At 58.2% G+C, this 12568-nt stretch overlaps 1 protein-coding gene across 1 annotated transcript; it reads right to left on the reverse strand.

Moving 5' to 3' along the window:
* Positions 1-939: 939 nt before the first annotated feature.
* On the reverse strand, positions 940-12275 carry LOC104300161 (tubulin alpha-8 chain). Its single transcript, XM_054176582.1, has 5 exons — positions 12191-12275; positions 7349-7571; positions 3888-4036; positions 1911-2591; positions 940-1241 (listed from the first exon to the last, which is right to left on the reverse strand). The coding sequence occupies exons 1-5, from the start codon at positions 12191-12193 to the stop codon at positions 948-950; spliced, it is 1350 nt and encodes a 449-aa protein (XP_054032557.1). The 5' UTR covers positions 12194-12275; the 3' UTR covers positions 940-947.
* Between the last annotated feature and the right edge of the window lie 293 nt (positions 12276-12568).

Raw genomic sequence — 12568 nt, forward strand, 5'->3', positions numbered from 1 at the left:
CCTCAGTCACCCAGCTAGGTGACACTTAGCAAGAGGTTGTTTGGGTGGTGGATCATGGTCCTGTGTCCCCAGGTTCCCACTCAGACCATGCAGAAAGCTTGACAGAGGCTGCCCACATCTGAAGGTAACCTGATGATCCCAGGGCTCTCTTACAGCATCAGAATCAACCAGACTGGAAGAGACCTCCAAGATCAAGTCCAGCTGATCAGCCAGCCCTGTCTAATCAGCTAGGCTCCATCAGCTTACAGCGAAGGGAGGAGATCCTGTGGGACCTGAACCAAGGGCTAATTACTTCTGCAGGTGAGTGGTTCAGGGCTCAGCCTCAGCCACCTCACCCAGACACATCCTGCTCCAGACAGCTTCAGCAAGAGGCAGACTCCGCAGAAGGCCGGCGGGCAAGGCCTGCAGCCCCTGTGGCAGGAGGACAGAGCAGCCCCCAGGTCCTGACAGAAGTGGCAGGTTCCTCACGCTATGGCAGAGCCTATCTGGGCACCTCCTGCCCTTCCAGGTTACCACATCTTAGTTACTGGCCCATGGCTGAGCCAGCAGAAAGCCAACTCAGCAGCCTTTGCCTTGAGAGGTCTTCCATCTCTAGGGGAACACAGGGTTAGCTCCACCGCCTCTGGGGACACCAGCTTTAGAGCCTGAGGAACACAACTGCTCTCGCAGCTCAGGCACCTCTCTAGCCTCGGCTCTGGGGGAAACCTGCCCTGCTAGGCCTCCAAGGAGCAGCACCCGAGGCCTCATCCAGCCAGAGCAGGACTGCGTCACTCCTCTCTCGGGCAGAGGTTCTGCCTCCCGGGCTGTGCCCGCCGGTGTCGCCGGACGCAGAGCTTGGACACCACAGGAGCTCTGGGGTAGAAGTTTATTCCAATTATCTGAGGGGATTTACAGCGCTCCCCAGGAGGCAGCAGGGGCAGAGCCTGGCGATTGCTCCTCTTGCCAGGTCAGTACTCTTCGCCTTCCTCGTCCCCCTCCAGCGAGTCCGTGCCCACCTCCTCGTAATCCTTCTCCAGCGCGGCCAGGTCCTCGCGGGCCTCGGAGAACTCCCCCTCCTCCATGCCCTCCCCCACGTACCAGTGCACGAAGGCTCTCTTGGCGTACATCAGGTCGAACTTGTGGTCCAGGCGCGCCCAGGCCTCGGCGATGGCGGTGGTGTTGCTCAGCATGCACACCGCCCGCTGCACCTTGGCCAGGTCCCCGCCGGGCACCACCGTGGGCGGCTGGTAGTTGATGCCGACCTGTGGGAGAAGCACGAGAGCCTGAGTCTCCTGGAAGCCTCTGGCGCTGCCCAGAGCCAAACAAGGCAGAAGTTAAGTGCTTCACACCTGAGGAAACAGCTCTGCACGGGCACCTGTCCCCGTTTCTCTCTACAGCTCCCTGAAGGCTGCCCAGGGAGGTGGAGTCCCCGTCCCTGGAGGTGGTCAAGAGGGGATTGGACGTGGCACTTGGGTGTCCTGGGGTCTGTGGTGACAGGTTGGACTTGATGATCTTTGAGGTCTTTTCCAACCTTATTGATTCTGTGACTCTAAGGGAGGTTGAAGCAAGGAGGGGGCAGCCTCCTCTCCTTGCCGACAAGAACCAGAGGCAATGGTTTCAAGCGGCTCTAAGGGAGGTTCAGGCTGGATGTTAGGCTATATTTCTGCACTGGAAGGGCTCTCTCACCACCCAGGGCAGTGCTGGAGTCACCATCCCTGGGGGTGTTCAAGCAGTGTGTGGAGCTGGTGCTCAGGGACATGGTTTAGTGCTGACCCTAGGCACTGGGTCAAGGGTTGGACTGGATGAGCTCAGAGGTCTCTGTGATTCTCAACACACAAAGCAGGTACCCACATGGCACCTCCAGGAGGAAAAGGCTTCCTAAGCCCAGGACAGAGGAGGAGAAGCCTGGAAGAAGCCAGGGTGGGACTTGCCTTGAAGCCGGTGGGGCACCAGTCCACGAACTGGATGGTCCTCTTGGTCTTGATGGCGGCGATGGCGGCGTTGACGTCCTTGGGCACCACGTCGCCGCGGTACAGCATGCAGCAGGCCATGTACTTGCCGTGGCGAGGGTCACACTTCACCATCTGGTTGGAGGGCTCGAAGCAGGCGTTGGTGATCTCGGCCACCGAGAGCTGCTCGTGGTAAGCCTTCTCGGCGGAGATGATGGGCGAGTAGGTGACCAGCGGGAAGTGGATGCGGGGGTAGGGCACCAGGTTGGTCTGGAACTCGGTGAGGTCGACGTTGAGGGCCCCGTCGAAGCGCAGCGAGGCGGTGATGGAGGACACGATCTGGCCGATCAGCCGGTTGAGGTTGGTGTAGGTGGGGCGCTCGATGTCCAGGTTGCGGCGGCAGATGTCGTAGATGGCTTCGTTGTCCACCATGAAGGCGCAGTCGGAGTGCTCCAGCGTGGTGTGGGTGGTCAGGATGGAGTTGTAAGGCTCCACCACGGCCGTGGACACCTGGGGCGCGGGGTAGATGGCAAACTCCAGCTTGGACTTTTTCCCATAGTCAACGGAGAGCCTCTCCATCAGCAGGGAGGTGAAACCTGAGCCAGTGCCGCCCCCGAAGCTGTGGAAGATGAGGAAGCCCTGCAGGCCTGTGCACTGGTCAGACTGCAAGAGAGAACACAGGGGTCAGACACCCAGAGCCCCAGCTCCAGACAGCCAGTTCCATTCTGACTCACCCCAACTGTTCAAGCTTCAGGAAGGCAACACTGAAATGGATCCCTCTGCCAATAATCCACCAGGGGCCCCATAAAAGCATTTACTTTGGGCAGGTTCAAGCCCCCTGTGTACAGGGGGGTGCCCTCCCCACTTCAAATGGCTACCTCAGCAGTTCCCCTAAGCCCCAGCTCTCAGGCCAAGGACAATGACCAAGAGCAGCAGTAACATTCCAAGACCAACCAACCATCTTTCCCTTTGCTCTGACATTCCCTGCCTGCACAGAAATGGAGCAGCTCCCCGTCCCAGAGCTATTGCTGCAGCACTGCCTGAGCTGCACAGAACTCAGTCCAGGCAAGGGAGCTGTCAGAAGGTATCACACTGCCATTGCAGCTTCACCTCCTCAGATGAAGAAGCCAGACTGCCTTGTCCTCAGAAGTGCCACATGATGCTCAGCCTGGTTCCCAGGGCTGACAGGGACTTTCAACAGCTTGTAGAGACATGACAACCACGGTTTTCAGGTCAAAGTACAGCCTGCTGCAAGCAGCTTAGCTTTAATTAGAGATGGTGGCAGCAAGGCACTGAGAGCAGTGCCAGGTTTGATGTGCAGAAGGTGCCCAGCTCAGGCTCAGCACTGCCTCTGAAAGGAGCTGTGTTTGTGTGCACTGAGGGCTCCTTACCTTTGTGACATGGATTCAGGACACTTTGAGAGGGAACTCTAACCTTCTGAGCTGACATCTTCATAAATCTGCCCCATGATCAAAGTACTGGGGAGCCTAAACCATCCCAGCTTAATGAGGTTCCTTCTCTGCTGTTATTGCCTCAAATTAATTCAGGAATCATGGCAGCAGGAAATGCAAACAGCAGTCTGAGCCACAGAAGCAAACACTGCTATTTAAACTGCCTTGCCAGAGCCCCAGCAAGAGACCAATCCTTTTCCAGCAGGAACTATGCAAATCATAATTCCCAGCACTGTCTTTCTGAAGCTGAACATGAAACAAAGGTTTCTGAGCCTCATCAGCATTTTAGACCACTTGAAAGTCCTACCTGGCAGGAGTAATCCAACCATCCCCAGCTGGCTGAGACTAAAACCAGATGCAGAGCGAGTCCACAGATTCTTCTTCCATAGCACAAGTGGAAGCCCAATTTGCAGGGCCATGTATTTTTGATCATCCTAACTGCCAAACCCTGTCAAACAGGCTAAGGGAAGATGTCCAAGAGTCTTCAAGAGAAGGAAAAGCATCTCACCAGCTTCCTGATGCGCTCCAGAACGAGATCAATGATCTCCTTCCCGACCGTGTAATGCCCTCGAGCGTAGTTATTCGCAGCATCTTCTTTACCAGATATCAGCTGCTCAGGATGAAAGAGCTGCCTGTATGTCCCAGTCCTAACTTCATCTGGGGAGACAAGATTTCCAAGTTAGTTTTCTGTGCAGAATGAGCTTTTCAAACCTGAGGGTGTCCAGAGCAAGGTACTGAAGCTGAGAGACAAAAAGCAGCTCGGTTCCTTCCCGTCAGGAGGTGACACAGGCTCAGCACAGACTGGATGCTGGCACCCAACACTCTCCTGCTCAGAAACTCTCCCCTTGCCCTCACTGACAGGTTTGACCTGCCAGGGCAGCTGGAAACTGGGCAGTAGCAGCAGAATCACTCATCCACAGTTTGAGACAACCTGAGGCCCAGATGCTGCAGATCAGCATCTGAAATGCTGCTCTCCTCCCTTGTTTCTCAGGCCCTTCAGGATGTTGCCTTACTGCTTCTGCAGCTGTGGGCAGGCAGAGCCTGCACTGCTTTGTCTCCTTTCCCTCAGTTGTGTTCTCTGCCAAGGATAAAGACTCCAAAGGAACAGGAGATGCTCTTTGTAGCATCTGTTCAGTTATTAACTACTGAGCTGCAAGCTCCAGAGCAAATGTCTGTGTTGAAAAGCTGTGCAGATGGGGGGCTGGATTAGATGACCTTCAGAAGTGCCTTCCCACCCTGCCCATTCTGGGACTCCAGATTTAAAGAGTGGTTCAGTTATGATCTCCACCAGCTCTCAGAAGCATGCACTCACATCCAGCAGGCTCCAGCTCTGTCCTGCCACAAAGGAACTCAGCACAGCTTTGTCTCTGCTTGAGCTCAAGCCCTTCTTGAGTTGTGTGCTAGTGCAGTGCTGCAGCCTTCCATTAAAATCAAGTGGAAAGCAAAGAGCTTTAGCTGCAGATGCTGCTGCCATGGCTGCTGCCTGCTCGCACTGCCGCTGCCTAACCCGAGAGTGAGCAACTCCCAGCCATGGTACTGCCCCCGAGCTGGGGCACACATGCAGCAGCCCTGCTGCTTTCACCCACAGCAGCTCTGGGAGCTCCAGAAATCCCTGCTCCACAGACATGGCACCTCCAGAGCTGCTGCTTGCACAGCAGATCACAGAACTGCTTTGGTTAGGGAACACCTTTAACCATTACCAAGTCTGATGCTAAACCATGTCCCTTAGCACCACATCTCTGCACATCTGGCCTGACCAGTTGGGGCAGGATGAGGGGAAGGAAATCAAAACAGCTGCTGCAGGAGAGGTTATAGGACAGATGCTTTCAGCTGTGTCCATGAACTCAGAGCAGAGGGAAGCAGTGCACAAATGGGACAAGCCATGCTAGCCCTGCCCAGGGAGCCTGCAGCCAGGCAGGGCAGGGATTCAGAAGGCTAGCCCTGAGAAAGGCTCTGATGTAACCTGTAACAAAGCCCTGGCTTTCTTCCTATTGCCAACTGTTTCATAAGACAGCCTTTTGCCCAGCTCCCCATGCTGCACTGGCACCATTAACAAGCACTGGAACACCACCTTGTACCATTTGTCCCAAGACTCACCAGCTACCCACCCCCAGAGGCAAGATGAGAGCTTTGCCACCTGCTCTCCCTCACCTCATTTCTCAGCCTTTTCTGGTTGCTTAGAGCCACCACCTGGCCAGCAGCAGAGGAAGCAAAAGCCATGGGGCTCAGGAAAACAAAGCCAGACCTGCCACAGCTCCTGGGAATTGGCCAAGGGGGCTTTGGGTCTTTTTAGAGGTTCCAAGTCCAGCACCCTCACCTCAACCTTCTGCTCTCCTTCAGGAGTCCTTTCTACTGCATTGGCCACAGAAGTGCTCTGGGGTGCCACAACAAAAGCAACTTGCAGGAGACCCCCAGTTTGAGTCTACAGGAGCAGCCTAAGCCTATTCCCTTGCCCCCCCTTCCCAACCCTGGGCATGGCAGTAAGAAACAGCAGCAGCACAAGAAACAGGCCTCCTGTTCTGTGAGAGCCCCAAAGCACTGAGGCAGTGCAGCCACAAAACTGAGCCCAGGATTCTTCAGGCACACAGTGACAGCAAGCACAAGCAAGGGGGGACCTGTGAAAGTGGGGAGCCCACACTGGGATCCAGCAGGGGCTGATGCAGGGCATCACATCTGAGCACTGAGGATGCTGCCAGAGCATGGGATACAGCAGAGGGGACTGCCATGCAAAGGGAAGGCAGCAGGGCACCTCTGGAAGGCCCTGGATTGAGACTCATTTCTGCAAACACTCTTCAAGCTTCAGGGAGAAAGCACAGGAACCATTGCCAGGCACAGAAACCTGCTCTAATGACACCACGTGGTTAAAAGCTGACTGCTGGACACATTGTGCCATACTGTGCCAAGAGGTTAGAACTCTTACTTCCCTGCATGGCAGAAGCATGAGGCACATTCAGAGGGCCCACAGGCTGGCAGGAGGTCACACTTCAATGCTTTAGAGCTCCAAGAGTGCACCTGTGCCAGTCCCACCAAGTACTTCCCATCACTAGGAAGATGCAGGCAAGCTTTTTGTAGTAAAAATGGTGTTATGGGTTGAAGAAATCAGGATAGAATAGAATGAACCAGGTTGGAAGAGACCCTCAGGATCATCAAGCCCAAGCCATCGTTCAACACCACCTAATCAACTAAACCATGGCACCAAACACCTCCAGTGATGGCAACCCCAGATAGGATGCAGACCTCCAGAAGCAGGAAAGGTCCAGGGGAGGACCAGGAAGTGTCACCTTTGTTATTTCACTCCCAGAATGCCTGCATCTGCCCTTTACAAGGGAACAGCACAAGCTGTCCAGCCCCCTTCTCTCCCTCTGTCCCTTTCCTGGCCAGGGCTCCCTTATCTTTGCTATGCAGAGGGCCTGGAGCTGCCAGGCCGAACTCTAGCTGTCTCCTGGGTGTGGTATGGGGCAGAGAGGCATGGGGGGCACAGCACTTGAGGCCCGGGGTTTTGGCCTGGTTTGGAGGGAGGCTGGGGAAGGCTTTGACCTAAGGAGGCTTTTTTGGAGAGCTGTGGCCGAGGTGGACTATGAAGCTTTGGCCTAAGGAGGTTGCTGGAGAACCCTGGCCAGGGGGGACTGTGGATTTGGTGTATTTGCTATGCTTTGCACTGCTGCAGGCAGTCATGGACAGTACTTCCATCCAAGCTTCCAACCCCTTCCAGTCCAGAGTGGAGCAACCTCCTTTAGCCCCTTGGCAGCACTGGGCAGCACCTGCCCTAGCAGCTCCCTAGAAGGGAGACAACCGAAAGGCCCAAGGCAGTCTGCAGGGCTGGCCAAGCAGATCCTCAGCCAGCGCTGCGGCCCCCACCGATCGCCGCCGGGGCCCCCCACCCACCGGCCCCCCCCACCGATCCCCGCCGGCCCCCCCCAACCGATCCCCGCCGGCCCCCCCCCACCGATCACCGCCGGCCCCCCCCACCGATCACCGCCGGCTCCAGGTCCACGAAGACAGCCCTGGGCACGTGCTTGCCGGCGCCGGTCTCGCTGAAGAAGGTGTTGAAGGAGTCGTCGCCGCCGCCCAGGCTCCGGTCGCCGGGCATGGTGCCGTTGGGCTGGATGCCATGCTCCAGGCAGTACAGCTCCCAGCAGGCATTGCCGATCTGCACTCCTGCCTGGCCCACGTGGACGGAGATGCACTCGCGCTGCGGGGAGAGAACGCGGCGCTCAGCGCGGACGGCAGCGCCCGGGGCGGCAGCGCCGGCAGCGCCCGGGGCGGCAGCGCCGGCAGCGCCTGGCACCCGCGCCCCCGCCCCGGGGCCGCACCGCAGGCAGCGCCCTGGACACCCCACCTAGGGCTGCACCACACGACCGGCCCCAGGCTGCAGAGGCAGCTCCCTGCCCGCAGAGCTCGGCCTCATTGCCCTGGGGTTTGGGGCACTTGGCACAAAGCACAACACAGCAAAAGCCTCTCGCAGGCACCATGCACCTAGGAGGACCCTCGCAGACGCTTGTGTTCCCAAGCCCACTCCTCCTCCTCCCCATCTCCAACCAGGCCAGGGTTTGGAAGAGCTTGATCAACTCCTCCAAACCCTCCAACCAGCTCCTCTCCACCTAGAACCACCAATGCCTGGACCTACCTAAGGATCCCCCTGGGAGCTGCAGCCCCAGGAGGGAAGCCTGCTGCAGGGCCTGAGGCCATTTGCTTGAAGCACAGAAAAGCAGAAACCAGCTCACTGTCCAGAACTCTGAGCAGTCTGGGAACCAACCTTAGCATGGCTTCAGAAACATCTTTGTCAGTGACATGGACACTGGCATTGAGGCACCCTCAGCAGGTCTGTGGGTGGCACCAAGCTGTGTGGTGTGGCTGACACTGGAAGGGAGGGATCCATCCAGAGGGAGCTGGAGGCTGCAGAGGTGATCCCAAGCCCACCTCATGAAGTTCAACAAGGCCAAGGGCAAGGTCCTGCAGCTGGGGCAGGGCAATCCCAAGCACAAATCCAGGCTGGGTGAGGAGTGGCTGAGAGCAGCCTTGAGGAAAAAGACTTGGGGGTGCAGGCTGATGACAAACTCCCCAGCAGCCAGCAATGGTCCCTGGCAGCCCAGAGGCCAACCATGGCCTGGGCTGCATCAAAAGTAGCGTGAGCAGCAGGACAGGGATGGGGCTGGGGCAGAAGAGCTGGGGAGGGACTTGGACAAGGGCTGGGAGTGCCAGGATGAGGAACAATGGCTTTGAGCTGGGAGAGGGGAGACAGACTGGAGATGAAGAAGAGATTGTTGGCAGTGAGGCTGGGGAGACTCTGGCACAGGCTGCCCAGGGAGGCTGTGGCTGTGCCCTCCCTGGAGGTGTTGAAGGCCAGGCTGGATGAGGCCTGGAGCCCATGGCAAGGAGGTTGGAACTGGATGAGCCTTAAGGTCCCTTCCAACCCAACCCCTTGTATGAAACCTGAGGGCTCACACCACACTGCTGCATGCAAAGCACCAAGCCCCTCACCACCAGGCATGACCTCACCTAAGCTGTGCAGAACGTGGTTCCTGGCAGCAGAGGGATCTGATCACAGCAATGCATGGATCCAGGCTGCCTTTGCTACCCAGAGCACAAAGCCAGCTTCCTTGCTATTTGAGCCCTGGGCTGATCACTGAAAGTCAGACCAAAGAGAACCAGCTCCCAGCTCCTGGTCCATCTGCAATGCTTTGTATTTGACAGCTTGGAGTGACAGAGGAAAGGGCTCTAGGGGAGGCTGCACACAGAACAGCTCTGAGTACCAGTCACATGTAACTGCCTTCAGACCCTGGGACTGGATGGCAATTACCTTGGCCTTGGAAATTCCAGCACAAGCAGGACCTGGAACTGTTGATGTGGAATTTCATGGGACAAGTTAATTGTGTCATCCAGCCATAAGGTCTGGACACAGTCCACATCCACAGTGAGTGCAGGAAATCAGGAGCAGCCCTTTCAACCTCCTTGGGAAGTCCAAGAAGTTCAGCCTGTGCTTGCCCAAACCCCCATGGCTTGTTCTCAACCACAGCACTGAGCAGCACAGAACTGTTGGTTTCCAGCTCCCCACCCACTCAAGCCTCCAGAAGAGCAATCCACAGCCCCTCTGCAACCAGCCTCACCCACAGCTGCTGACACCCTACTGCTCTCCAGGCCGAAGCACTGCACTGGGTGCTGCACTGCAGACAACCAGCACTGGCAGAAGGGTGACAGAAAAGGCAGCTCCCAGCATGCAGCCCAAAGCTGCAGCCACTGGAGGCAGCTCCTGGCAATGAATGAGGCCACACCTCAGGAAAGCAGGAGGACATCCTGCAGCTCTTCCTTAGTGAGAGGAGAGAGCAGAGAGTGATAACCCCACTTCAGTCCAGGTCCACACCTGCACTGAGGTTCCATCAGTGACCCAAACATTGTTAGTGAAGCTCCTAAGCAGCTGAGGAAGGGCACTGAAAGGAAGTGCACAGGCCCTTGCTTGCCCAAGGAAGACACCACAGGAGCTTCCCAACATCAAAGGAAGCAGTGCCACTGCTCAAACCACACAAAGCCAGAGCTATGCACATGTCCTTGAAAGCACAGCTTGTGCAACAGAGCCACAGAGCAGGTGCCCCAGGTGCCACGTCAAGAGCATGCCCTGCTGGTTCTGACAGCACAGAGCTCAGCACACAGGGCAGCGACTCCCAGAGTCACCACACAGAAGCAGCCAGCTGAGAAGCAGCCCTGTGGAAAAGATCCTAGGGGTTACCACAGAAACCATCCTCAGTACCCAGCAGAGCTTCCTCCTGCTCAGTGAGGCAAACAACCTGCCAGGCTACAACAGGAGGCACCAAGAAGCCTTCCCTCCACTCTGCAGGAGAGGCCAGGTGTTTGGAAGATGCTGGGAGATTTGGGTTGGGTGTTGGGAAGAGCTTGGCTAGCTGAGAGGTGCAGCCGTGGCACAGGTCACCAGAGAGGGGAAGGGATCTCCATCGGCGGAGGTCAACAAAACTTGGCAAAAAAGAATCAGTCACAGAGGCCTGGCCTGGTGCTGCTGCTGCCCCTGCCTTGGGAGGGCTCCTTCCCCTGCTTCCTGCAGCACCTCAGCACTTGGGTGGCTATTTAGTGGCACAGATCCCTGTTAGACACCAAGAGACTCTGCCCACTCTGCTCAGCCTTTTCAGAGCAGAAGCCTCACCATGGCATAGAACAGAACAAAACCTGAGCCATCTCCAAGGTCTAAGGACAGGGAAGAGGCAACTGTCACAGCTCTGGACCTTCACACACCACTGGTGGAAGTGTCATAGTTAGCAAGGCTTGAGCAAGTCCCACAGACAGCACTGCTCAGTGCTGTGCTCAGGCCACAGAATCCTGAAGCCCCTTAGTGCTCCCACTCACACAGGAGCAGAGACCTTTCCAAGCCCACTCTGAACCCCTCCAGCCTCTGTCTCCTCTGTTTCCTGGTGCTGTGTGACCTGCACCAGTCTGAGCACTGCCTTGTCTTTCCTTACTGTCCTTGCAGTAGCTGCAGGCTGCTACTGGATCCTCTGACAGGCTGAAGCCCAGCTCTCCCCAGCTGTACTGACAGATCAGGCTCTAGGTCCCTTGTCTTCTCCAGGACAATACTTTAGGTGCAGCTTCATTTGTGTAAAGCTGATGGAAAGCCAAGCTTCACAAGAACAGCTGCAACAGCCCAGACCAAGCTCAACACCATCCCATGACAAGCAACCTGCTCTCCCTAGGGTGAAACTCAAGAGAATCACAGAATGCATGGGGCTGGAAGGGACCTCAGGAGATCATCTAGTGCATCTCCCAGCAGGACACCAGGTCACACAGGAAAGCTGCATCCTTTGCAGAGGTGAGGGGCTGCATTCATACTCTTGATCTGGTACCTCAGACAGGTAAGAGCAAAATAAGAGCATCAAAACATCCCTCCAAAGCTGGCCTTACTTCTGTGTTTCAGTGCAACAAGTACGGAGCTAGGTGTTCACAACCCCACTGAAACAATCCCCAGCGCCTCCTCCAACGTAACCTTTGCACAGCCACAGTCTCACTTCGAGCAGGGCTACAGGGCCAATGTCCGCGGGAGCTCAGGCCTGAGCCTCCAGCTGACAGCTCCCACGTGTTGTGCTGCACGGCCCCGCAGCTGGCCCGGCCTGGCCGCCTCAGCTCCCAGCCTTTACCACACCTCTCGCATCTCCCTCCAGGGATGACTCGGAGCTCACAAGGTCATTGCACCTCACCTTTGTTACTCACCAGGCTCACAAAGTCCTCTGCCAGGAGCCCTTCCCCGAGCTCCGCGCACCGCCGCACACCACCCGGCCGGCGGCGGGGGGCAAGGGGCAGAGGCCTCCCCGCGGCCTCCCCTGCCACCGCGGGCCCCACGCAGGTTCTCCCCTTCCCTTGAACACTCCCCAGGCACCCCCGAGAGCTCCCCCGGCGCTCCCCCTCCGCCCGGGCTGGATGCGCAGCCACGTCCCGCTGCAGCGGCACAGGACACGGCCCCGGCGGCTGGCTGCGCCCAGCGGGGCACGACCGGAGCCAGCTCTGCGGAAGCCGCCTCAGAGCCGGCCGGGGGCTGCACGACCCCCGCCAGCGGGCACCGCCGCCATGTTCTCGGCGCAGCCGCCACCATTTTGGGACGCGGCACGGCGCGGAGGGTCCGGGGGGCGCGGCTCGGGGGCCGGCAGCCGCCACGGTCCGGCGCGGGGCCCGTGCCGCCCTTCCTCCTCCTCCCCCCCTTCCCCGCCGCGGACCTGCGACTCCCGCCGCGCACGGGCGGGGCCGCCCCGCCCCCCTTTCCGCATCGGCGAGCAAAGCGGCGCCGGGAGCCCCCTCCCCCGGGCCCGCGCTCACCATGGTTCGGGCTGGGAGCGGGCAGCGCTGGGAGCGGCAGACGCGCAACGGGTCTGGGCAGCAGCACCTCGAAAGCGGCCGCCCTTCTCGGGGCCATTTTATATAGGGAGCGGGGCGGCGCGGCGGGCTCCGCACGCCTTGCTCATTGGCTGTGACTCTCCCGGAGTCCTGACCCTCCTGCGGCGCTATTGGATGGCTGCGCACCGAGCCCGCGCGCTCTCCCAATCGAGGCGGGCAGCGGCCGCGTGGAATGCACCCCGCTGTGCGCCATTGGAGCGCAGATATGAATTTCACGTTTCCGCGCTAGCTATTGGCTGATTCGTAACCAGGGGCGGGGCAGGGGCGGGGTTTCCTCTTCCCGCCGGCGGAGCTCAGCGC

The sequence above is a fragment of the Dryobates pubescens genome, chromosome 35 (genome assembly GCF_014839835.1).
Source record: "Dryobates pubescens isolate bDryPub1 chromosome 35, bDryPub1.pri, whole genome shotgun sequence".
NCBI classification, from domain to species: domain Eukaryota; kingdom Metazoa; phylum Chordata; class Aves; order Piciformes; family Picidae; genus Dryobates; species Dryobates pubescens.